The sequence below is a fragment of the Acipenser ruthenus genome, chromosome 14 (assembly GCF_902713425.1).
Source record: "Acipenser ruthenus chromosome 14, fAciRut3.2 maternal haplotype, whole genome shotgun sequence".
Taxonomy (NCBI): domain Eukaryota; kingdom Metazoa; phylum Chordata; class Actinopteri; order Acipenseriformes; family Acipenseridae; genus Acipenser; species Acipenser ruthenus.
The window spans coordinates 8267646-8294295 of record NC_081202.1 but is presented as its reverse complement, the minus strand read 5'-3'; the positions used below and the strand labels follow the sequence as shown (position 1 = coordinate 8294295).

The 26650-nt window shown below is 37.9% G+C and overlaps 2 protein-coding genes across 14 annotated transcripts in view; both read left to right on the top strand.

The window, feature by feature from the left end:
• Nucleotides 1–16178, top strand: part of LOC117419470 (ubiquitin carboxyl-terminal hydrolase 15-like) — a 31438-nt gene extending 15260 nt beyond the window's left edge. For 4 of the 6 annotated variants that reach the window (XM_058985735.1, XM_034032235.3, XM_034926187.2 and 1 more), the window contains 11 exons: nt 5403–5486; nt 5574–5668; nt 6140–6328; nt 6694–6821; nt 7600–7878; nt 8381–8451; nt 12186–12301; nt 12521–12670; nt 12983–13086; nt 13274–13362; nt 14310–16178. In XM_058985735.1, the coding sequence (XP_058841718.1) occupies nt 5403–5486; nt 5574–5668; nt 6140–6328; nt 6694–6821; nt 7600–7878; nt 8381–8451; nt 12186–12301; nt 12521–12670; nt 12983–13086; nt 13274–13362; nt 14310–14504 (1500 nt within the window). In that variant the 3' untranslated portion in view covers nt 14505–16178. The remainder of the gene's footprint in view (nt 1–5402; nt 5487–5573; nt 5669–6139; nt 6329–6693; nt 6822–7599; nt 7879–8380; nt 8452–12185; nt 12302–12520; nt 12671–12982; nt 13087–13273; nt 13363–14309) is intronic. The other 2 variants (XM_058985736.1, XM_034032236.3) reach the window with 1 other exon arrangement.
• Nucleotides 16179–18783: 2605 nt separating this feature from the next.
• Nucleotides 18784–26650, top strand: part of LOC117419816 (protein MON2 homolog) — a 39448-nt gene continuing 31581 nt past the window's right edge. For 5 of the 8 annotated variants that reach the window (XM_058985732.1, XM_034033017.2, XM_058985731.1 and 2 more), the window contains exons 1-4: nt 18787–19329; nt 22662–22725; nt 23444–23571; nt 24709–24840. In XM_058985732.1, the coding sequence (XP_058841715.1) occupies nt 19222–19329; nt 22662–22725; nt 23444–23571; nt 24709–24840 (432 nt within the window). In that variant the 5' untranslated portion in view covers nt 18787–19221. Of the gene's footprint in view, nt 19330–22661; nt 22726–23443; nt 23572–24708; nt 24841–26650 lie in introns of all 8 variants that reach the window. The other 3 variants (XM_034033020.2, XM_034033019.2, XM_058985734.1) reach the window with 2 other exon arrangements.

Sequence of the window (26650 nt, the reverse complement as noted above, 5' to 3'; positions counted from 1 at the left end):
GTTATAGAAAACCTGTATTTTCATTAAAAAAAAAAAAAAAAAAAAAAAATTATACCTGGTACCATACCAAGGTAAAGAAAGCTCTCTGTTTCCACACTTTACTTTTAGGTAGTCTGTTATTGATTCACTTCTTAGGTTAATGTTACTGGCTGCAAAGTATGTCACTCATTAAGGGAAGAAGCTCGTTTGTTAATGGGTGGAAGGAAGGGCACTGAAGGGGTGGAAACAATTTTTCTCTCCACATGAAATAATCTCGCAAGTGCAAAACTGCCCAAAATGTAAGGCATTTTGACGGGGCTTTTCAGATCAGTTAAGTATTCAACGTATCTGGTCAGAATCGCAAATAAATATGTGAAATCTGTGCTTTCCTTTATTTGTTACAGCATCTTGTACACACTTCTCTCTGCAACTATGTGGGGATCCAATGCTTTTAAATTGGCCATTATACCTCATGGCTTGCACCATATCTGTAGGTGTGCTAAAAAGATATTCAGACAGTCTTGTTTCATCCACTTTAGTACCCCTCCCTCCAATTCAGCTTGTGTTTGGCCTTGGTTTGAGGTACTGATTTCCATTACACGAGAGTAGATGTTAAAACTTCATGCTGATTTGAACTCGGCTCTCGCCAAGATAAGCACCAACTAAGACGTAGCTTTACAGTAAACTAATGTGATCCATATGTGTCTCCATCCATTTACGTTTCCTTCCATATGATGATGTAGATATCCTTCTGTCTGGTGTTAATGGCTGAAGTGTAATGCTGGCTCCAGGGATCAGCTTATTTTGCCTCCCTGGCGCATCAGCACACACAACGGCTGCGATGCTGGCTCCGGGGGTCAACCAAAGTGCGGCCTCCCCAGCGCATCAGCATGACAACCGTCTGGATTGAGCTAAGTAGGGTACATCTCTGGGGTTTTCAAGTGGGCACCTTCCATCCTCAGTGTTTCGTCGACTAGCCCACGACACCTCAAGAGGGCTCGACGGTGATTCTGGCGTCCCAGAATCACCCCCCTCCGCCCCCCACTCAACTCAGCCCAGCTTACTTACCTGTCCCCAGCCAGAATCTTTCCGTCTCAACCACAGCCAGTTGCTGCTCCTTTCTGCTGCTTCAGATAAGTTCTTCACTGTGCGACGCAACTCTTGGCCACTGAATCCGACGTCTCTGAGAAACCGGGTTGTAGAGTGTGCCACAAATCCTCGACAACCCACTTCCACTGGGTAAACCCGAACTCTCCATCCTCGCTGTTCCGCTTCAGTGGCTAGTTGAGCATACCGCAGTTTCTTCCTCTCATACGCCTCATCTACAGCATCCTCCCATGGCACTGTTAACTCTACCAGGTGAACAAGGCGTGCTGATCCAGACCACAAGACAATATCTGGTCGAAGGTTAGTGGTGGCAATCTCAGGTGGAAAAATAAGCCGTTGACCAACATCTGCCAGCATTTTCCAGTCTCTAGCAGCTTCCAGTTGTCCTGGGCGAGAATTGGTTTTAACACCTTTTCTTGGTGGTTGCTCTCCTGGGCGGAGGAATGTTGTCTTTTGTGTGTAATGTTTTGATGGAACAGGTGACAACTTATTGGTCATGTTACACTTGTCTTCCAATGCTAAGGCCAAACATCGCAGCACCTGGTCATGGCGCCAAGTAAACCGTCCTTGGCTAAGAGCCACCTTACATCCTGTCAAAATGTGCCTTAATGTTGCAGGTGATGAACACAAAGGACATGAGGGATCCTCTCCTACCCAGAGGTTTAGGTTCTGTGGTGATGGGAGAACATCATATGTTGACCTGATGAGGAAACTGATCCTGCTCTGTTCCATTGACCATAGGTCTTTCCAGCCAATCTTGCGTTGTTCCACACTCTCCCATCTCATCCATTCTCCCTGCTTGGCCTGGGAAATGGCCTTTATACACCTCATCCTCTCCTCCTGCTTTTGCACCTCGTTGACTACCAGCTTCCTCCTTTGAGCTGGGGCCGCCTTGTGCCATGTAGGAGGAGTTGAACTGAAACCAAGACCCCCTCTTCCATGCTGAACTTGCCCCATGATATCACCAATTCGAAGGGCAGCCTTTGCATCTTCCACAGCTTTCTTTGCCGCCCACTTTCTTCCAGTTTTCAACACAGGTGCTGCCTCCCTTACGCATTTATCGCGTGACTCTACTAAAGTCATTTCCAGTCTGACCTTGGCGCACTTAAACTCCTCGGTTAGAGCAGAGACTGGTAGCTGCAGTATTCCTTTACCATAAAGTCCCACTCTGCTGAGGCAGCGTGGAACTCCCAACCATTTCCTGATGTATGAACTGATTAAAGCTTCCAGCTTCTCTACTGTTGTCAAAGAAACCTCGTACACAGTCAGTGGCCACAGCAACCTCGGCAGTAGACCAAACTGAAAGCACCAGAGTTTTAGTTGACCTGGTAGAGCGCAGCTGTCTATGCTCTTCAACCCTTCCACTGCTTGTTGTCTAACTTCTCCCACACGAACTGTGTCCTTTAGATCCCCGTCGTACCATCTCCCAAGACTCTTCACTGGCTTCTCAGACACTGTTGGTATTGCCTCACCATTAATGAAGAATGTTTTATCTACTACTTTGCCTTTAATTATAGAGATGCTCCTTGATTTAGTGGGCTTGAATTGCATTCGTGCCCATTCAATGTTATTGGTTAATTTGCCCAATAATCGATTAGTGCAGGCTACTGTTGTAGTCATGGTTGTCATGTCATCCATGTATGCTCGAATTGGTGGTAGTCGCATTCCAGAAGCCAAGCGCTCTCCTCCTACTACCCATTTTGATGCCCTAATGATTACTTCCATTGCCATGGTAAAAGCCAGTGGAGAAATGGTGCATCCTGCCATTATTCCAACCTCTAGGCATTGCCATGTAGTGCTGAATTCTGAAGTTGAAAAACTGAATTGCAAATCTCCAAAATAGGCTTTCACTAAATTTGTTATTGTCATCGGTACACTGAAAAAATCAAATGCTGCCCAAAGTAGTTCATGTGGCACTGAACCATATGCATTAGCCAAATCCAGTAATGTCACATGGAGCTCCTTCCTCTCCTTTTTAGCGGATTGAATTTGTTGCCAGATCACATTGATGTGTTCTAAGCAACCTGGGAAACCTGGAATGCCCGCTTTTTGTATTGAAGTGTCAATGAAGCAGTTCTTTAATAGGTAAGCTGACAATCTCTGAGCAATAATGCTGAAGAAAATCTTGCCTTCTACGTTTAATAGGGAAATGGGACGAAACTGACTGATGCTTGTAGAATCTTTTTCTTTAGGTATAAAGACTCCACCTGCTCGGCGCCATGCTCTTGGTACAACCTGTTTTTCCCATGCCACTTTCATCAATTTCCACAGAATTCGTAGAACTCCTGAAGCACTCTTGTACACTCTGTACGGAACTCCATTAGGCCCTGGAGATGATGAAGCCCTTGCTTTTTTCACAGCTTGCTCTATTTCTTTCCACTTAGGTGCACAGTCCTCCATTTGGTATTCTGGTGGATTGATAGGTAGGATGTCTGACGGAATTGACATAGGCTCCTGTCTTTTTGAATCTGTATGTGTTTCCTCCAAATATCTCTCCAGCTCAACCTTAGATGCTTTTAGTGTGCCATTCTTCTCACTGGTGAATAACTTCTTTACAAATTTGAATGGGTCTTTATAAAAGTTAGCTCTCGCACGCTCCTTCTTTTTGTAGCGTTTCCGTAGGCGCTCAGCTCTGCGCAATGTTGCAAGCTTATCTTTTATGACCCTTTGTAAGAGATTGAGTCCCTCCTTCTGACTTTGTTCTGCTCTTCTCCATTGGTTCCTCAGCTGTCTCCTTTCTCTAACTAAGCGTTCAATCTCTTGCTGCCGTCTAGACTTTCCAGGAATAGTTTGTACTTTTTCCTTCCTTTTTTCAACTCCAAACCTCTCACTTCCATATGCGTAGATGATGTCCCCAAATTTATCCAGCTTCTTTTCAACTGTTCCATTTAATCTTTCCAATGCAACGCAGAGATCTGTGTTTACTGTGTCCCATGCAGTTTTCTCACAAGCTCTTGGCCATTTAACTCCAGGCTTGTGCCCGTTGAGGTTCTTTTCTCTCTTATGCTGGTTTGTCTGACCGGGTTCACAAGGATCATTAGGTTCATCACTAACTGTGTCCATGCAAGTCCTCCTCACATCTATGACAGGGGTGCTGATATCCTGCGAACTGTGGTTTGCTTCCTGTCGCTGGATTTCATTCGACTGACTTGACTGACTTCGTAAGAAGTACTGATCAATGCGAGGCCCTTGTCCCTTCTCCCTCAAGCATTTCATTCTCCCTTGATGAATCTTCAAACCCCTGACCGTTGTCGCCTTGCTCCAGCCGCAGACACAAACCTGGAGTTCCATGTCTTTGTTAACTGCAGATCTTGAACTAGTCTTTTGTGAAGTACTCTCCATACTCATATCCGTTTCCGTTCCTAAGTCGTTAACCGTGTTGTCCAACGTTGAGTCATCTTCCGCCCCCGCTCTCGCAGACTCTAGGGGTATTTTTCTCTTTAATTTCTTAGAAGCCTTGGGCGGGTGTCTCCAGCATCCTGTAAACACAGAGCTGGATACTGCCGACAAGGGTAGCTAACCCTTACCAGCCCCAATGGGGTCTCTTTCCTCCTGTCAGCTGTCTCTCCAGGCTGTCACAAGGTCTTTCCCTTGTTGCCAGCTGCACTATTCACAGCAGTCACTGGACGTATCCAGATCTTCATGATTTCCATTACACGAGAGTAGATGTTAAAACTTCATGCTGATTTGAACTCGGCTCTCGCCAAGATAAGCACCAACTAAGACGTAGCTTTACAGTAAACTAATGTGATCCATATGTGTCTCCATCCATTTACGTTTCCTTCCATATGATGATGTAGATATCCTTCTGTCTGGTGTTAATGGCTGAAGTGTAATGCTGGCTCCAGGGATCAGCTTATTTTGCCTCCCTGGCGCATCAGCACACACAACGGCTGCGATGCTGGCTCCGGGGGTCAACCAAAGTGCGGCCTCCCCAGCGCATCAGCATGACAACCGTCTGGATTGAGCTAAGTAGGGTACATCTCTGAATATACTATGCACTTCAAAGTTATTTTCCAGTAGGATTCTAGGAAGGAGAAGCAAGCAGCTCTTGTGGCAGCCGATCAGGTCTCATTAGGGGCTGTGCATGTGTATACACAAACATGAGGGGTCTACCAGGAATGCATAGTTAACAAAAAAAAAGTTTATGCTTTAACCATGTGTTTCTTTCAAAACTGCACATATGAGATCCATATAGCCAATGGAAGTGCAGCATTATTTTGTAAGCTATAACCACCTTATCAAGTAAGTTCACTGTATAACAGCAGGTTGTATCCTTAAAGCGATGACAGTAACTAATATTTTCTTTTTTGCAGTACAAGCTAGTTGTTCCTAAGGTTGGGTATCTATCAGATCTGTGTGCAGCCCTGTCAACCTTAAGCGGAGTACCTGCAGACAGGGTAAAGGTTTGGCATTTTACAATTAAGTGAAAGGTTGAATAAGAAACAACAATATCATTTTTAAATAACCTTTGTATTTTATTATAGATGATTGTAACAGATATCTACAACCATAGATTTCACAGAATATTTGCAACCGATGAAAACTTAAGTAGCATCATGGAACGGGACGACATTTATGTGTGAGTATGACTTTCTTTCTTTCTTTTTTTTGTGGGATGTGTAAAATAGATTAGTTTATGAGGTAAAACAACACTTATTGATTAGACTGTTGCAGTTGTTGGTTGATGCATAGTTTTCTCCCCAAGGGTGATTTCTTTGCCCACTTAACATTGCTGCGTGCAATAAAACAGTGAAATGGAGTCCATGAAAAATCAGATTTATAAATTTCAGGGTAGCACATTAATATCCTCCTCTGTTTAAAATATTGCAATAAGAAGTGGTACACTAATCCATGCAATGCCCTGGCTTTTTCATATTCTAGTGGACAAACCTATTGGCAAACACCATCATCAGTGTTTTAATGCAGATAAAGGCAGTAGCCATAACATTTGTCAACTTCAGTTTGATTAAAGTTTTGGGTAAAATGTATTTCATTATTATAATGATACTAATAGGATTATTATCATTAAAACCCTGTCTGTCTTTTTCAGATTTGAAATGGCCATTAATAGGTCAGAAGACACAGATCATGTTATCATCCCTGTGTATCAACGGGAGAAATACAGGCAATCCGGGTACAACCACAGTGGCTCCCCTTTGTTTGGTCAACCATTTTTGATCACTGTGCCAAGAGTCATAAGTGAAGACAAGTTCTATAATATGTTACTGTTGAGAATGTGGTAAGTGATCTCTGCAAGTGTTGTAAAAAAAAGTTGAAGAGAACCACTAGTCCAATTGTGATAAAACTTGGAAGTTATACAACTTAGGTTATTGAATCCCAATTGGGGGATATATGGAGGAACCTGTACATATATTTTTACGCATGCGTAAACAGTATATGTTGGACGTAGATCATGGTGGTCTACTTTTTAAATGATAATGATTACTCATATTTAATTTACAGTTGTCTTGGGGATGTATGTTAATACAAAGAGTAATGTAATGAGTAAATAGACTTGATGTTTTATATGGATTTTTCCAGCAGTCTCTTGTCAAAATGGCAGTTACGATTTAATTTGAAGAATTACATGTTATTTTGTCACAGCCGGTATGTTCAGACAACAACTGAAAATGATGAGGCAGAAGAAACCCCACGTTGTTGCAAAGACCGCGGTGTTAATGGCAACGGCTCTAACGGAGTACATGAGGAAGGATCCCCAAGTAAGTCTACAAGTGTGTGTTTTTATATTTTCTTTACCTCCAAGCAGACTTTTTTTTTATTACAAAAGTGAACCATTCAGATATTAGGTACATGTTTATGGAAGCAATATCTAAAGTCTAAGTCCCAAGATTATAGAAGTATATTAAAAAAAGTAAATTAAATCTACATTTTATTAAATGTGTAAATCATATAATTTCTAAACTCAATATGAAGAAAAATGTAATAGAGTAATACTGTTGACAAACTCCTCAAGCAGATATTAAATTCAATCAAAATCCACAAAAATCTGAATGCATTCATAATTTAAAAACAAAAACAAAAAAAACATTACATTTCTCCCTTTGCTATTTTATCAGTTATAGATTTTTTTTGTAATGTGATTTGAGTTTATCCCAATCCTTGTCAGCTACTCACTTATTATAGTAGATGTAGTTTTTAATTAATTAAATAATGTTTGAGATGATCCCTAAATGCCTGTCTATTTTGACACAGTTTCTTCTCTCCGTGCTACAACGGCCCCTAAGACCAGACACCGAAGCACTTGTGGATACCTGCAGGGATGACCTTTGAACTCCAGTCAAACATTTAATAATGCAATTACACTAACGCTAGTATTCTTGTTTATAAGGCGGAACACAAACAGCAGAGTCTCTTAACTATGGCTCCTGACTACAGCTTTATAAAGGGGGAGAACTGTACTTCCATGGTTGGGGTGGAATGGTAATTTGTTGTAAAAAAAAAAAAAAAAAAAGAAAGGAAATTGACATGACATTTTAATTTGTATTGTAGGTGAAATGGAGACGGACGAACAGGATGACGAATCTAGTCAGGATCAGGAGCTTCCTTCAGAAAATGATAACAGCCAATCAGAGGGGTCTGTGGGAGGAGACAATGACCTGGAGAATGGGATTGGTGCCGATCAAAAGAACAAAGGGCAACAGCAGTTTGTGGGACACAAAAAACGACTCTTTACATTCCAGTTTAACAACCTGGGAAACACAGACTTCAATTACATCAAAGAAGAGACCAGGCAAATACGGTTTGATGACAGACAACATAGGCTAGACGGTGAGTCAGGTATCTTGAAGTCATGAATAATGGTGTTGCGATCATTTTTGCAATGTAGTAAATACAAATAATAAAAACACAGCAGTACCAGTAATCTGCAATCACAGTATAGATGTGCACTATTTTAAAAGCTGTAATTCAACTTTGTAGAACATTGTCTACACTGGACAAAAAGAGAACCAGTAGAGTGTGTTTTTTTTTTTAAGGATTTAAAAAAGAGAGCCTTTAGAAGAAGAACCATAAATGAGCATTTGAGATAGGAACTTGTTTTCAAACTGCAATTGCCTGAAACAAGGTCCCAAGTTCCTTTATAATACATATAGTAGTGGCAGATATACACTGTTTTCCATATAGACAAAAATGTAGCTCTTAGAACTAGTTCCAAGCCTTAAAACAATATCTGTTAAATTGGCCATCTAAGCGATTCATTTACCATAGTAAAATAGATTATTCAACAATGTATGGTTTAGCATTGGTAAATACATGTTTTGTTTTTATAAAGAGAGATCCTATCTGTCTTTGGACTGGGAACCAGGACTGAAGAAAAGATATTATGATGACAATGCAGCTGAGGTAAACCTTCAAATACTGTAAATATATTGGTATATCCCCTCTCCCCAACCACTATAATTCAATAAATACCATATATCTAATAGTATAGCCTCATAATTGCATATGTAAACCTGAAAACATTGAGTTTAATGTATTTATTTGTAAGCCATGACCAGGTGTACTCCAGCATCTGGTCAGGAAAAGATTGGTATGAAATAAATAGACTAGCAACCTCATATATTCAGAGGTTGAAATTTTTTTGTGGCACATTCCTTGCCTTTGATCAGTTCCATTTATATGAGTAGGTTTTTTAATTCAATTTTTATTTTATTTTACTTCATATAAAGCTGTTTAACTCCCTTTACTGAAACCCACATCTGTTATTACCGCAACAGAAAGTTACACACATCTGATTGGTCAAATTACTGTCACGTGACTTCACTAAACTCATGATGTTTACTTAAGGATTGGGACATCAGTATTGTTCAACAATGCTTGTTTTCTTTGCACTTTATTATGACCTGTCTGCCCATTTCTATTTGGCATTGCCCTAAATTACTGATACATATTAGGCTGATCATTTGATGTGCCGTGTGATCCCACTGCCTATCTCTCTGCACCAGTTGCATGAAATACAGTGCTCCCTCGCTATAACGCGGGTCTCAAGGCACACACAATATGAGCCTTGTAACCGAAGAGCGTTATAAACGGGGGAGGGGTGGGGGCCGCCGCGGGACACATAACACACATCTGACTAAAAAAATAACCCCCTCTCTATAATGCACATATAGTAAAGCAAAAATGTAACTTTCCTTGAATTAACCGTGCATAAAGCACCATGTAATCAATGCTATATTTTTGACAAAAAAAAAAAAAAAAGGTAACATTCCCACTCGTGGATCATTTTAATGAGTAGTTTTTAAACTATAAATGGCCTGGTTAAACAGTGGTCAGGAGTTCAGTTCGAAGCGACAGACAAGCAAACCAAGTGCGAGAAGGAGAGCGGGTCGGGAGAGGGGAAGAGGGAATGGGCTCACCCCAGGTTCGGCTGCCAGAGCAGGGCTGAAGCGAAGCTGAAGCATCTCGTCTCCCGTAGAAAGCCGCAGCTCCTCTCGCAGCAAAAAAGTAAATACATTAGGAAAGATAACCACGTAATAGGCCTAATGTTTGTTTAGTTATAAAGTGCCAGCACGGTTTTTCTTCAGTTCAGATACTGTATCAAAAGGGAGAGACAGAAACGGAAGTTAGACTGAGAAGTTGTTTATAGTTTGAACAACACCGGTACTGTATTTACTGTAGAAATATTGCATGAATCACTAGTATAGGGAATTGGGGGACATGCTGTAGGAGTGTTATATCCGAGGCGCATTATAACCGAGAGCCTTATAGCGAGGGAGCACTGTATAAAACTATTAATGACTTAACATCCGTCAGGACACCATTCAGTAACTTGTGGAGTCTATGCCAAGTTGTGCCATAGGTGATCAAGGCAGGCGGTAACTCGGCCCGATATTGGATACAGGTCCTAATAAAGGGGCCGGGCAGTATAATTTCTACTAACTGTGCTATATTGCAGATACCAGTACATTAACTGAACACTACATTTCTGTAAAACATTTGTGTCTGCCTCCATCATAACTTCATATTCATTTGTTTTATTGATCAAACAATCATTGTATAACTATGTTATGTTCTATTGAAGATTAAATTCTAGTTCTACTGAAATCACAATCCATCTTTGGTAATTCTCATTTATAATATTCAAGTTTTACATAAATTGCAAAGCATTTACTTTTCCATTCATTTATGCTCAATGTGGCTGCTAATTGCAGCATGTATTTTACTCTTTATTCTTCATTGACACATTAGTGATCCATTTTATTGTTTGTTTGTCATCTGCATCAAAATGAAAAAAAAGGCTGTGGATTGAAAGGAGCAATTAGCTTAGTTATCTTACTGCCCACTTAACTTTTCTGTGATATTTGCAGTCGTTCTGAGTGGTTTGTTTTACAATGACTTTTATTAAAGTCTGTGTGATAAGGTGCTTTGACTGAGTTGAGAAGTTGTGCATTGCCTGAAAAAATAAAAATGAAAGTTGATTGTGACAGATCACTAGATGGTGCTGGCTCTTACTTCTATGAAGACACTTTGGCTGATCTAGCCTACATTACACAAGTCTGTATCAGGCAACTAGAACTGAAGACCCCCTTTCGAACTCAGGTGAAAGCACTGTAACAAAGACTCATTGTCTGAATAATTACAATAAGAACTACTCGAAATGATTGCAAACACCATAACAAGGTAAGGGTGGCAGAAAAAAACAAGCAAAATACACTGTGTAACACAATTTTTGTTCCAGGGTATTAAGTGTTATTTCCTAATTGCTTATGCCTCAAAAGTATAGAAAATGGTTATTGTTCCCCACAAACTTTGCTTTTGTGACCAGGACAGTGATATTTTGAAATGTACCTATTTCCAATGAGAAAACAGGCGAATTTGTGTCTTTTTCGTTCACATAAAGTCAGAAAAAAACAACATATGAATCCAAATTAACATGTATTTATACTAAAGTAATACAAAAATGACCACAAAAGATTTAGAAGTGAGTAGTTTTTCGAGATTTACGATTATACTGTAAATCACTTTCACGAATCAGCCCCCAAATGTAGTCTTCCATCATGTTCTCGTTATACTGTCCTTGGTAGCGGCGTTCAAAGTCCAGTATATCCTGGTGGAAGCGCTCGCCTTGCTCCTCCGAGTACGCTCCCATGTTCTCCTTGAATTTATCAAGATGAGCATCAAGGATATGGACTTTGAGGGACATCCTACAGCCCATTGTGCCGTAGTTCTTCACCAGAGTCTCAACCAGCTCCACATAGTTTTCAGCCTTGTGATTGCCCAGGAAGCCCCGAACCACTGCGACAAAGCTGTTCCAAGCCGCTTTCTCCTTACTAGTGAGCTTCTTGGGGAATTCATTGCACTCCAGGATCTTCTTTATCTGTGGTCCGACGAAGACACTGGCTTTGACCTTTGCCTCAGACAGCTTAGGGAAGAAGTCTTGAAGGTACTTGAAGGCTGCCGACTCCTTATCTAGAGCTCTGACAAATTGTTTCATAAGGCCCAATTTGATGTGCAGTGGTGGCATCAGCACCTTCCGGGGGTCCACCAGTGGCTCCCACTTGACGTTGTTCCTCCCCACAGAGAACTCGGTCCGCTGTGGCCAGTCCCACCTGTGGTAGTGTGCCTTGGTGTCCCTGCTGTCCCAAAGGCAAAGATAGCAGGGAAACTTGGTAAAACCGCCTTGGAGACCCATCAGGAATGCCACCATTTTGAAGTCTCCTATGACCTTGATGCCATCTCAGAAAAATGCAGATATGTATCCACTTAGGCAGCTGGAACTAAACTGAACTGGTGGGCTTAAGGCCCCTGTATTTATACTACTATTTATATTACTGGAAAGTTCTAGAAGTTACTCCAAGTTTACTCAGCACTGAATCTATCTGGAATGTTCTGGAAAATAGGTAAATTTCAAAATATCACTGTCCTGGTCACAAAAGCAAAGTTTGTGGGGAATAATAGCCATTTTCTATACTTTTGAGGCATAAGCAATTAGGAAATAACACTTACTACCCAGGAACAAAAAAAAATAAAAAAAATGTGTTACACGGTGATATCATTTAAGAGTATTCAATTAACACTTTTTATGATGTACAAGTTGTATTGATTTCAAATGTTTTGTTTTTTTTCTTTTAAAGGATTTTGAGAAGCACGAAAGCATGGAATATAAACCTCAAAAAAAGGTCTTTGTCAAATTAAAAGATTGTATTGAGCTTTTCACTACAAAGGAAAAACTTGGAATAGAGGACCCATGGTGAGTTCAGTATGTGCTTACAGATAGATTAATGTATTAAAATGTAAGTTGAAGTTTCTCCTTGATATCTTAAAAGCACTGAATTAAAAAAAAAAACATATATACATTTGACTACAAATTTTAATAAGTGTCAGTTTATATTAATAACAATTAGAATATGGCATAACAAATTAATAAATGGGGACTTGCTAAATAATTGAAATTCCTGTTTTTTTAAAGGTACTGTCCGAACTGTAAACAACACCAGCAAGCCACTAAGAAGCTAGATCTGTGGTCGCTGCCCCCAGTTCTTGTGGTGCATGTGAAACGCTTTTCCTACAGCAGATATATGAGGGACAAGTTGGATACCTTGGTCGATTTTCCTATAAGGTATTTAACTGACTATGACTGCTACAAAACTAAGTGCAAATTCAATGACAAATGTTTCAATGAAGACGAAACATTTGTCATTGTATTTGAGTTTCTTTTAGTATTTCTAAATTCAGCATTATTGAGTTTAGTAGTTATGGATTTTAAAAAATTTGTAGAAAACTAGTCACGATTTAATAAGATGATTAATATGCATAGTGATCAAGCATATTATAATATTAGATGGTTTTTTTGGTTTCCAACTTCATCTGCATTGGTCAAAATGTTCTATAAAAGTGGCTATTTTTTTTTTAAATGTGTCTCTTCACCTAGTGATTTGGACATGTCGGAGTTCCTGATCAATCCCAATGCTGGCCCTTGTCGATACGATCTGATTGCTGTATCTAACCACTATGGAGGAATGGGTGGAGGACACTGTAAGAAATACTTTTATCTTGTGGCCTTTTTTGACAAATAGAAACAAATAATTTTACTCCTCCCTATGTCAAGTTGAAATTAAAAAAAATGGAGACATGAAAGAGATTCATTTTTTTTTTTTTTTTTACTCTCAAGCTTCACTGGTTTAGTCACCCAAAGAGTTTTCATTCTTGTCTTGTGTTTCAGATACTGCCTTTGCTAAGAGCAAAGATGATGACAAGTGGTACTACTTTGATGACAGCAGCGTTTCAACTGCATCTGAGGAGCAAATAGTGGTAAGGAGCCTCTATATTATAGAATCTGGTTGAAGAGGTTATAGCTAATGAACTAATTCCATAAACCTTACCAAAGCTATCCCAGGTCAGATCTAAATATAGCGAATGGAAGTGCATTACAGGTAAGAAGTGTGGAATTATTTCATTTAAATGTGGCAGAACTAAGTACTGCCCTGGTTACAATAGGGCTTGTACCAAGGTACAATAAAACCTGTCTAATCCATCCCCTGTACAAACGATTATTCTATATACCGGTAATTCTGCCACATTTTTGGCAAAATGACAAATTCCCTATAGAAATGAATGGTGCGAAACCATCTACAGCCTGGAACCTGGCTATTCTGAAATCTGGCATGATTTGTCTGCCAAACATTAATGTAAATTTGATTGTGCAGACCAGCATCAAGTTGTGTAATTATTCTTTTTTATGTTTATAATAAAGTTTGGTGCATAAATACGCTCATGCACACAGGTATGGTACAGCGACAGTAAAATTCTTCTTTACGTTAAAAATAATACAATCCTTGAATTATATGGTAAACCTGGACAGTACTTCTACTGTACTATAATAGTGTTATTTAACATGTTCAAATAGTTTGTCTGTTATACCTTGTTCTTAGGTACAGTATTAGAGTTTACAGTACCTCTATAATCCAGCACACTGTATAATCCGGCACACAATATAATCCTGCACAATTTTCTGGACCTAAACGACGCTGTAATTAAAATTAAACATAACTTTGCTTTCAAATATTTTTGTGACAAAAAATCTGTAACAATTCAGAAAGGGTCCTATTACAAGTAAATAGATCTCATTGTACAGTAGACTATGTATGTGTAGTTATGTTAAAACTAAATTACCAGGGCATGGTTTTGTTTCCACGTTTGTTCTTTATGTTGGTTCCTTATCGAATTGTTAAATGAAATGAATGTTATTTTCATTTCAGTCCAAGGCTGCTTATGTACTCTTCTACCAGAGACAAGACACAATCAGTGGAACTGGATATTTTGCACTTGACCGGGAAGCTGAGAAAGGGGCTTCAGCTGCTGCAGGGGCTCCGGCAGAGAGCGATGAAGACTTGAATGAAAATGACAATGACGAGCACGATGTAGAAAATGAAAACTGTATGCACACTAACTGAGAGGACTATCTGAAGCCATAAACAAAAAACCTCCATGCAGATTGAGTCCATGCTGTTTAGCTTTAATTTAGAATGGGAATGTGTTTAATAGCTGACAATACAAACTGTCTGCACTGCAGTGATGAATGCTGATGATGTAAGAGAATCAAATACTTGCAGATATATAGCGCATCTATCCCCTATTTTCAAATTAAAAGAATGTTGGAGATTTGTGATATATATATATATATATATATATATATATATATATATATATATATATATATATATATATATATATATATATATATTCATTTTTTTATTATTACTCAGAGGTACTACATACATATGTTTGCATATGAATTTTAATTTCTGCTTTGTAAATACTTAAGATGAGCACTGAAAGTGTTGGTGAACCTGCTGGACTGTCACGGATATTGCACAATCATCCCTGATATATTGTAGATAAAATTAGTGCCACAAGTTCAGCAATTGTTTTATGAATTCTCAGAGGGTCTTTACATTAGTGTTTACTGCTTTAAAAAAAAAACCACCTTTTAAATTGCAGAGTAAATGTGTGTGATCTGACATTTCTACTACTTTGAAGTACAGTGACAAGATTCATGTATCTTTTTTTTATAATAGTTGTGATCATTTTAAAAGCTGCTGATAGACTGGTTCTGGGTTTTAGATCTCTATATAATAATGCCTCTTTGTTACCTGGTCCCTCATTCATGCTCTATTAAGTAAGCTGATTTATTGCATTTGCCATTAACACCTAAAACGCTCAACACCAAATGGATATTTGCCCTATCTGAATGTGATTTTGTTGGGTTTAAAGCTTTGCTTTAAAACCAAAAATCCAACTGTATATTATCTATATATTTGCACAAATCCTTGTCAGAAGATTTTTTTAGCTTTGAGGTTATACATGTTGGTGATGTAGTAGTTCTTCTGATTTTATTTTGTCATCCAGAAGAAAATCACCATAGCCTTACTGTAATCTCAGAAGATGTGCATAGTTAAAATAACATCTGCATGACAGTTTAATAAACTTAGACATATCAAGTAAGTTTTATGCCTCGAATTTAGCACTGACCAGTCACATACAAAGGGGCCAGGATGCCAATAATAAATAAATAAAAGTGTGAAGTTTTGACTTGTTTTGATTGATGCCTTCCGTAGGATGTAGTTCTAGGAATGTATTTTTTTTTATTTTTGACTACCTTTCATAGTAGATCCGTGAATGCTGGGGTACGCTACTAATATCACTACCTAAGTAAATGCTTAATGACCCACTTGCAGGATAAAGAGATGGTGGTCTTCAATAGGAAAAATAAATTAAACATAAAATAAGCTATAAATATTGTATATAAAAGTTCACTCTGTGAGTGCACATTTAGTAAATTATTTATGTTAGTGTTGCTGAAAGCAATGTATATGACCAGGATTGTGTGAGATCTAGGGGGTATGGTTTTGCTCTGTAACTCTTCTGGGTGCTGTTTTGTTGCTGGTATTTTAAGGTTGCTTTTTGATTTGGAATTATTATTATTATTTTTTTTTTTTTTTGTAACATTAATACTAACCTCCCGCATGACAGGGGTTCATATTTTTGTCTGCACTTGAGTTCACTTGGGTTTACATTTGAAATGTGCATGTTTATTTATACAAAAGTTAAATAAAGATATGCAAGGTCTTCATCTGTGATTTCTGACCTTTTAATATTTATAATGATATACCCTGTTGTAACCGTTTCCATTACAAAAAAAAGTCAAATAGTTGGATCAGTAATCTGAAGGTTACTGGACATTGTATTTGGAGCTGTTAGTCTAGATATAGAGTAGCCAACGAAATATCCTCCTTGCTGATTTGCTGTTTTTTATGCTACGGTGCAGAAATTATGAAAACAGACTTTTAGCTGTTCATTTAGCTCTGCATTCCATTGAGAAATCAGGAGTTGATAGGTGACATTTAGTAGAAAGAAGTAGAAATTTGGTTTGCAGTTTGTAAACACATTACAATAAGAAATAAAATTTTGCAGCTCTGCTTTCCTTCACATCTACTCCAGAAACATGAAGGGCACAGAGGAACAAGTCATGTCCTACTCAATCATTGGTATATATGCTGTACAATGTAAGTTGACTTGCTTTCTCACTGAATATTTAAATATGTACTACCATTATGGTAATCAGTGTTTTACTAAAATGTCTTGCCTTTAACAAGTTTTGCACTTTAGTTTTCCATTAACATTAGTACAAAGTCACATTTCAAAATGGTCAGTATATACTGTCAAGATGTAACTGACAAAAAGCAGCTTATATTTTCACAGGAGGATGAGAAACATCAAGCTCTTGTTATCTCCACTGGAAAGTGTATTTTTAGTGATCCGTAGCAAAGCTGTCAAAGTGCTATGTGCTGTTCTAAAACCAGACAGGAATTTCTCAAAGCAATGCTGTGGCAGCATTCAGATTAACCTGAATTCACGTATTACACACACAGATCTATTTTAATAATCTAAACAGTGGGGGATGTAAAAACCGACACCTTTTAACTAATCCTATATTAATCCCAGAAGTGTTTTCCGAGAGGATTGATCCACCACCTCCCCCAGCCCCCCCCCCCCCCCCCCCCCCTTGCAATAAAATATGATCGAAAAAAGGTCAAGATCAAAAGTTTAGGGTTGTGGTATTTACTGTAGATCTGCAACTGATTAGATCATTAAATAGACCCCATAATTAAAACTAAAGTAGCAGATTTTTAGATTAATGCCAATAACACTTAAATGATTAACACAGAGGGGAGGGTAAAGAATACAATGTTGATCTTTGAATGCTTTAAGACTCAAGTCACAGCTTACTGTATGTGTTTTTTACATATGAGTTTTAAAATTAGAAATCACATTCTGTAAATACATCAAATAAATCAATGTCACATTACCAGAAGGCTTATGGGTAATGAAACCAATCAGTTTAGCTATAACTGGAACGGAGTTGAACTGTGAGAGACCCTCTGTGGAATTATCTTTTGTGCCCTACAGTAGCCTTATTAATTGCAAAGTAATTGTGAAATCAATTTCACCACGTATATTATATCAAACTACTGTATGAATTTACCATAATAATCTCAACAAGTACCAAAAATCTAAAATCCTTTATTAACTACTACCAGTACTGTTAAAAAAATAAATAAATAAAATTCACTGTTGCATATGTTATATTGCAAGAGTATACAATAGTAATGGTCAGAAACTTGACTCAAATCAGAATTAAAATCTCAAATAAACTTGTCAATGGTTTGAAACAATACAAATGTCCCAATGCTGTGTGTGCTGACTCAGCAGTGTCTTCAGTAATACTTCAGAAATATAGACCTCTGTGTCACTGCTCACTTCCACAGCTGGCCCTCTTAAATGTTTACGGGTCTAGAGTGAAACATTCAGTACCAATAACGAATGTTGTAATGGTAACATTTTGCAATTTGAGATAAAGCTACAATTGAATTATACAATAAGTTCTGTGTTGGAGCACATGCGTAATTATTCAAATGTTTATTCTATCAATGAAAATGTTGAAAAAAACATAGAGATAAGACAAAAAACGTTCTATGTATAACTTGCATGGTTTTCATTTAATCAGAATGTTTGAAAAACCATACACATTTTTTGTCAAAAAGGTTGAATTATGACACCCTGCCAAAACAGTAAGATACATATCAAATCTATTTGGCAAAAGACTGACCCATAATCTGATGAACAGTATGAACCTTCTTAAACACTTCTAGCTCAGGATGAACACATTTGTGAACCATGAACGCCAAAAGGTCCAAAAACAGTTCAAAACGACAGTATGTGACCTTTCACCACTGATAGTCACAGGATCACACTGACATTAAATAAAACTTAGTTGTCATTTGTACCACCACCCCAAACTTTTAAAAATATCATTTAAGGTAAGTTACACGAAAAACAGCCTGCATTGTTATTATTTTGAACTATTATTTTATTTTTATTTTACCACATTTCCAATAATGTACCCAGCTAAGGTGGTGTACTCTGTCCCAAAAACACTGTAAAAATGAACTGTACCTGGGGTTGAGCTTTTTCAATATCTAAAGACTTTTTAATACAGATAATAGATTTTATAATGGATTATCCTTTATTTTTGTATAATATTCATATCTGAATGAAAATACTTGTAGCTGTTCAATAATGGTGTACTTAGTGTATAGAGCCACTAGGCGGCATTCTAATAATTTTAGAAACTAAACAATAGATGTTTGACTGAGCAACCACAGAGGGCGCTGTGCCGATTCTAGTGAGATCTGGACTGTGTTTACGGAAGTATGAGTGACGTGTCAGTGTGCACTCAGGCATTGTGGGATCGGAACGGCGCAGCAAATGGTGAAGATCGGATCCGTAAAAGCCAAGGCTGAAATATACAAATATTAAACACTAAACTGGACATCTGCCTGGGTGCAGAATACAATGAATGCAATAAGAACGGAGGTTTAAGAGCAAAAATAAAACAAGTGTGTGCGTGCCATCACCACTGCCGAATTGGGGTTTGACAGGGTGTTGCAAAGAAGAAAGTGGCACAGCCTATGGACGTTATAGTCCACATATTTTTATTTTTGTATACAGAAGACGAACCAGTAGGCCAGATCGTCCTCTCTAGGATTCCGATTATTTTATTTTGACCTTTAATTTATACATAAGCTTACGGAAACAGCAGAGGAAAAAATGTCGACCAGTACCCCAGAAGCGGTGAAGAAATTAGTAGACAACATGCAGACTGATTTGCGGTCTCTCTCTATGGAGTGCAAGAAAAAATTTCCTCCTGTGAAAGAGGTACTTTGTTAGCCTGATTGCAGTTTTACTGTGCTGGGTGGCTGGGGGAGTCGTAACGGGGAGGGGGGAATGCATAGTTGGTAAGAATGCGCTTCGCATGTGATGACTTAATTAATGTGTCAGGCTTAGGGGATAGGCTTGGTCCATAACTACATGACGTGACAGCCGAAACAAAAAGGTAGAGGCGCAATCGAATTCAATGGCACCAGTTTTTAATTGGCAGATACAGAACATACAGTCTATATATATGTTATGGATGCAGCGGGCAGACGCCGAATTAGCTTCGAATTTTATGCTATTTCGTCAACTGCCCTCAGCCACTCGGGCTAATGGCAAAGAAAGACTTTAATGCACCCTGTTGTAACAAATGAAAGGCTAATGGAAAGTAACACAGCAGTGTTCACCCTCTGGGTGTCTACTGCAGTTCTCAATAACAGTTCATCAGTTGAATAACTTTATTTAATAATTAGACCGACTGAATCGTTTATAGTTATTTATTTTAATGCAATGCTGAGGCAAATGTCTAATTGTTTGAGATCTGATCTCAACTAATGTTAGACATGAAATAATATTGTTTGAATGTGTAAAAAATATTTTCTACAGAACAAAAACTAAACTTTTTATAAGAAAACGTTTTTTTTTCTGAGTCAAATTGTCGTTCATATTTCTAAGTAAGAAAAATACAAACTTTATGCTGTTGATTAATGATTAATTAAGATTGCTATGATAAATTAGTTTTGGCACTTCCTGAGTCAGACAAGTGGCTTCTGAGATATAGTCTTTGATAGCTCAGCCAATATTTTCTGTAAAAAAAAAAAAACTTTATTCTCTTGTGGAAGCTGAGGTGAGACTTGGGTGTTGGACATGGTATACAATAGCATGCTCTCAATAAAGGGGGTAGCCAGCCATCCTTTTCAGTGTTCCTTCCATTCTATTAGGAATGACATTCCATTTACAAATAGTCTAAGTAGTTTAGCAACAGGCAACCATTTTCTTTCTTAATTTACTTTCAAGGCTTGCCAGTCTGCATATTTCCCTGCAGTGTCACTGTGTCTGCAAGACTGTGTCCTAAAATGGCATGTGAGGATTTATAAAACCTTGTAAGAGGATTTCCAAACAATTTATAGAAAAAATATACCCTGCTGTATTTTCTTCTCCGTTCCCATACTACAGTGGGAAAATAACTAAACTTGGGGTGTCTTTTAGTCCCTGGCAACAGCTTGAGAATGGGTTGAAAACAGCTTGTTGCTCGCTTATATTTTCATGTTTCTTAGTAGGTAACATGGTAAGGCCTAGCAGTTATGCCAAACACTATCTAGGACACTGGATGACAGCTATCAGTAGTATTGTGGCACCACCATACAGTATGTTGGGGAGCATAGAATAATGTGGAGGGTCATTTCTGTGAAATATCTCCTCAAACCACTAGGTTTAGAGACCAGAAAGTGTTCATGTTTTCATTTTTCATGGATCCCTGCAGCTTAATTAGAGACATGTCCACTCACCCATACCCGAATGACTCCACTATTGCAACATGATTATAACATATTGTACAGTAAAAAACAATCAGTCAAACTCCTACATTTTAGAAAAAAATAATAAGCAACACACAGCAGAAGTTTAGAACACACATCTCATGATAAAAATTAATTGGGAAAATAATAATTAGCAACCATGCATATTAAGCACATCTTTAAATACTAAGGAAAAGGGTAAACCATGCATATCCAATCTCTGTAATGAATGTTCTGATTAAGTTGAAGGCTTCATAATAAATGGCTTGATTTATAATTACCTCAGGCTCCAATAGCAATGTCTTCTTACTGTATTCAACTCATTCCAGTTTCTCAACCTCTCCGGTCCAATGTCCTTTATTTTTATAGATTTTCTTTCAATAACAGTAAAGGAAACCAGATATCCACAGTACGCTTGTTCAGTTTTATATTGGCGTAGGATAAATTGAACGCTGTTTACAGTTATACATTCTCATATAGATCAACATTGATTGTTTACATGACCTAACCGTATGTTCAGCTGCCGGTACAAAAGCTTCCTACCTCCTTGAACCCTTCTTGCGTTCTTGTTTTAAACAGTCATGCCCTAAGAAATTGTGTGCAGTGCAGGGAATTCTGGGTCTCAAAGCGTCTTAGAAAAAAATCTTAAATTTAATCTTGACCCTTTAAACAACTTCCAAGTGTTTCACGTTTAAGTTGCTTGAAGTAAAATTGATTGCAAATTGATTTCCATGGCCGTCGTCCTGTCTGTTATATATCTGCTTGTGTGGTTTACTGTGAAGCATTTATAAGTTACTTTGCAAGTTTTCTCATTTCCTGGCTCATCCCCCAGCTAAGGGGCGATAGGGATTAGTCCTACATGTAGAACCAATTTATCTTCTTGCAGTTTTTGAAAGATTTCACTGTTTAGTTGACTGTCAGTCTGCTTAAAGAAAGAATGCCACTGTCTGTTTCTGTGCTGACACAGTTGTGTGTACCATTGTACCCTGTTGCAGTTTGTTAGTACCATCATCCCTTAGTCATTTATGCAGCAAATTAACATAGGATAAATTTTTGGCCATTCCATTTTTCTGTTTCTGTAGATATTGCAACTGTGCATTATATGTCAATTACATCTTTACATATAACTATTCAAATTGTGATGAAACATGGTTATTGAACCAAATCAGAGTATAAGGATAAATCAGGATTTTAAATGTTCCTTGTTGTCATTTATATTACTGTTGCTCTCAAAAGCAATGATGTCACAAAAACGTGTTAATAAATGAACACATTAATTATATTAGTAAAGGAATTGGCTATATTTCTGTAACTTACCACTGAAAAGCAGTGATGCTGGTTGGAAACTGGCTTCCTGATCATTTCATGTATTTATTTAAAGATGGGATGGAAATCTAATTGAGGATATCAAATAAAAATTAGTAAGCAAAAGGTAATGTTGAGGGCATAAGATAGGCAACACATGACCCTCAACCAGTAGTTATGAATGTATTAATTCCCACTACTGTACCAATTAATGCACAGTACAGCCCTTATACAAGTTTACCATAGTAAAAGCATAACACAGTGCAATAAATCATAGTGAAAACATAGGTAAGCATTGTAACTCCCAGAGAGGTATAGTAATGCATATTAAAAACTGTGGTAAATGCAAAGTACAGTATGTGGAGCATACCTCTTTAGAATTTAATACACGTAATCAATTCTGAAGAGGTGTTCTGTGTACTGTACCATCTTGTGCAAATGTTGACCTAATTGAACACCATGTGATATGTATAGATATGTTTTCTGACTGTATATATTTGTTCTCATTCACAGGCAGCTGAATCAGGCATAGTGAAAATCAAAACAATAGCTGCAAGAAACACGGGCATCTTGGCAGGTAAGGATGGTGGTTTGCCAGCTGTTTATGAAATCGTGTTTCGTTGGGAGTAGTCATGAGAAATGTACATAGGATTCTTGTTAAAGCTTGGGTTTCTTTTTGTAGTTCAGGGATGTATAGTGTAAAGAATCATTGATCCATAACACCAAAAGCACTCAATCATACATTCTAATGTAAAACATATAAGTAAACAAATGTTTGGGCTCGTACCTTCTGTGAAGAGTCCTTGCAGGTAAAATGTAATAAATATGCCATAGATATTGTGTGATTTTCCAGTGCCAGTACTGTAGCCTCTATTTAGTGTGTGTATGTGAAGGGGACTTAATGTAAGTACCCACTGTTTTTCCAGGGACCTTTATTTTTTTTCCAGTTTCATCATTTGAACTCTTAAGTATATATACAGAAGTGTAATTCTGAAATTAAATTAAAGTGTTTGAATTATTGCTGAAAAAGTAGTAAAATCTTTTTTAGACAACGATGTAACACAGCGAGTAGCGTAGCCTTGTCCTTGATACAGGTTAGCAAAAAGAGAAAAAAAAAACCTGCATTTTCTTTATTGAAACCACTAAAGAACAACTCCAAAAACCATTATTCCATTTGAGTTGGCTCTGATGTATATTAACTGGGGACTGGTGAATCAGTGATTGGTTAAATAATCAGACTCTTCATGTTTTTGTTCATACTCTTAAACGCTTTTCTTTGTATTCGTTCTTCTCAGCTCTGAAAGAAAACAGCGCAGAGGTGGTTCAGCCCTTTTTAATGGGCTGTGGCACGAAGGAGCCAAAGATAACCCAGCTTTGCCTGGCAGCTATTCAGCGACTCATGACACATGAAGTCGTTTCTGAGGTAAAAACAAATGATGAAACCAGTCCTAACTTCTTCTGTTTTTCTGAGTGTGATGGAAGTTAAAAACAGTTCCTCAGTGTTATCTGTGATTTTTAGAATGCAGGGTATAATATAGCATTCCAACTATTTATCAATATGCTTTAAACCATTGTCAAAAATGTGTATGTGTCAAATATTGAGGTCAGCTGTAGTGTTAAGGATGTGTGCAGTGTTAGGTTATTTATTCAGTTTTTCCATATACATATAAATGTTGTACACATGTAGACTCGTTCTCATTAATGCTGTAGTGTATCATAAAATTAAAGGTGATAGCACTTTTAATGTAGGGCTTCTCATGATAGATTTTTTTGATTGGTCACATAAATGCTCAATATATTCAAGTTTAATACCACTTTGAGGATCATAAAAAAGGTATAAAAATAGAAAGCATTATATTGCGAAAGAAGTTTTAAATATCCTGCTGCACAAAAATGGCCCAAAACATCTGAAAAACATCCCCAGATAATCATAACACATTACCAACAAATCCCTTCTTCAAGTTCTGTAATAGAATCCTTTACTGTGGTCCATTGCTGCCCTGTGTTACACAGCTCTCAGGGTGTAGGAATGCCGTGTGTTTGTGATTGACAATGAAAACAAAGGTTTTGCTGTGAACAAGCAAGGCATTTTCCATTCATAGCTGACCGACATGACAGACAAGTTAATCTGGTTGTGTGGTTGCGTCTTTTGATTTTTTTATAAGAAAACATTGTAGTTGCAGATATTAAACCCATTGTTTCATGCTCCAGCTCTTCCTAAGACCCAGTTGGAAATCATAGCTAAAAACTAGTAACCCAAAACTAGTAACTTCCAGGGGCTAAAGGCACTCAGCCTATGGCCTCATGCCTTACTAGCTGGCTGGTTCCACCACAGGGGTATGAGGGAAGAAAAGGAGTGAGCACAGGAGGAAGGAGAGTGAAGAGAAGGCATAACAAGTCAGACAGCGGAGAGGGCGAGGGAGAATATAAGGAGACATGAGGGATTGGCGATAGGAAGGGGCAGTATGATGAATAGAGCGATAGGCAAGAGCAGGGGTCTTAAATTGGACTTCTTTCCTACCCAAGCGAAATGGTTAAATGCTGTAAAACTGTGTTGCAGGCTGCAGCTGGGAATATTATCAACATGCTGTGGCAGCTGATGGAGAATGGGCTCGAGGAACTCAAGCTGCTTCAGACTGTGCTGGTACTTCTAACAACAAACACAGTCGCACACGATGAAGCGCTCTCCAAGGTACAGAAACAAAGTTTGACGGATACCATGTTTTTAAAAAACAAAGCCTGTTTTAATTTTATTAACTACAATACACTGATGTGCACTATATTTAGACATGCAGTTGACTCTCGCTAATCTGAACCACTTGGGACCAGTCCGTGTTCAGATTGTTAATTTGTTCAGACTTCTGCTATACGATACTAAAAATGCCTTGTCTAGTCTTTTGTTTTATGTTTTTGGTATTTCATCAAAGATCATGATTAACCTTTATATAAAAATAGACAGCTGTAGTATTTTACATACTTACAGTACTGTGGAATTTAAAATCATTTTCTACAGTATCTTTATGAATGCATTTCATTATGATATCTATTTAGATTCTAGATCTGTTCAAATTACCGAAGTTTGGATTAGCGAGAGCCTACATACAACAAAAAAAAGCTGGTTAAATACAAGTTTTGAGAATAAGTCTTTATAGGTGTTCTCAGGGTGACAGAAATTAGCTGCACCCGTTATAAAGAAATTACATTTATTTTTAACACCGTGAGTAAACTCCTGCTGTATTTATTGGTCATGCCTCCTTAAATTGTAACTTCGACATATATGGTTAACTTCTCCAAGCTCAAGTAGTACATGACCTCCACAGACTTTCCTGGTAGTTTTCCAACCATTATTTAAGTGCTTAAGCAAATGTTTAATTCTGTGATGCTACAAATTGCTGTTTTGCTACAAATTGCTGTTTTGCCGTGAGCGTGCCATTGACAGTTGCAAACCTAACAAAACAGAAAATGTCCCAGCTGTTATCCTGTCTTGAAAATGAAACTCACATGTGTGGTTTCAGTAGAGCATGTCATATAACCAGATTAGTCAGGTACTTTAATGTAGTAGCAGAAATATCCAATGCAGTAGAACCCCAGAGTTCCGAACACCAAACTTACGAACTGACCGGTCAACTGAACCCCACTTTCAACCAGAAGTACGCAATCACTCAGTCATGTGTGCAATGCAACCAGATAGGCGCGCCTACAAAAGAGGTGTGCTGGTCCTGGAGAAGGCAAAATTACTGTACCAACAAATGCATTCAGAAAAGTGAGGCGGATTTCAAAGGAAGTACAAGCAATTTTACTGGGAACATTTTAGTTTTAAACAAAGCTGTTTTTTTTTCAAGCCAAAGGAGGCTTAATGACTGAGCAAGCTGCACGAATGCATTGTGTTTAAAAACAAGCACGTTAACCCAGGTTTTCGTGGACATTTAATTTTTGCTACAGTTACAGTTTCAATGGTAACTTCAATTTAGCCTTCTTCCATTTATTGTACTGTTTTAAAAACTTTAAACCATAACAATATGGGCATTGCATTACTGTGCTGTATCCTTGTATTATTCTTCAGATAGCAGGTGTACACATTTATTAAAACCATTGAAAATTAATTTCCAGAGTTACGGGCATTTCAGACTTACGAACAAACTACATTCCCAACTGAGGCTCTACTGTACATATATTTGAGCCTGTAGATTTTCACATTTGACAGGTTTGGTGCAAATCATGCATTCTAACTGTTTCATAAGCTTTATCTCAATCCAATGCAATAAGAATTGTCATCTTGCTGTATGAAAGACAAAAGTGGTTGTACACTTTTACACCAAACTTTATTTGGGAGGTTTCTTTACATTTCTCAGTATGTTTCACAGTCTGTGTCTGTGTACACTGGCTGGCCACTTTATTAGCATTATTTATTTATTTTTTCTGTGTTGTATTTGTTTGCTTTGTGCTGCTGTGGTGTTTGGCTCTCGACCAGATCGTCATTGTGAATGAGAATTTGTTCTCAA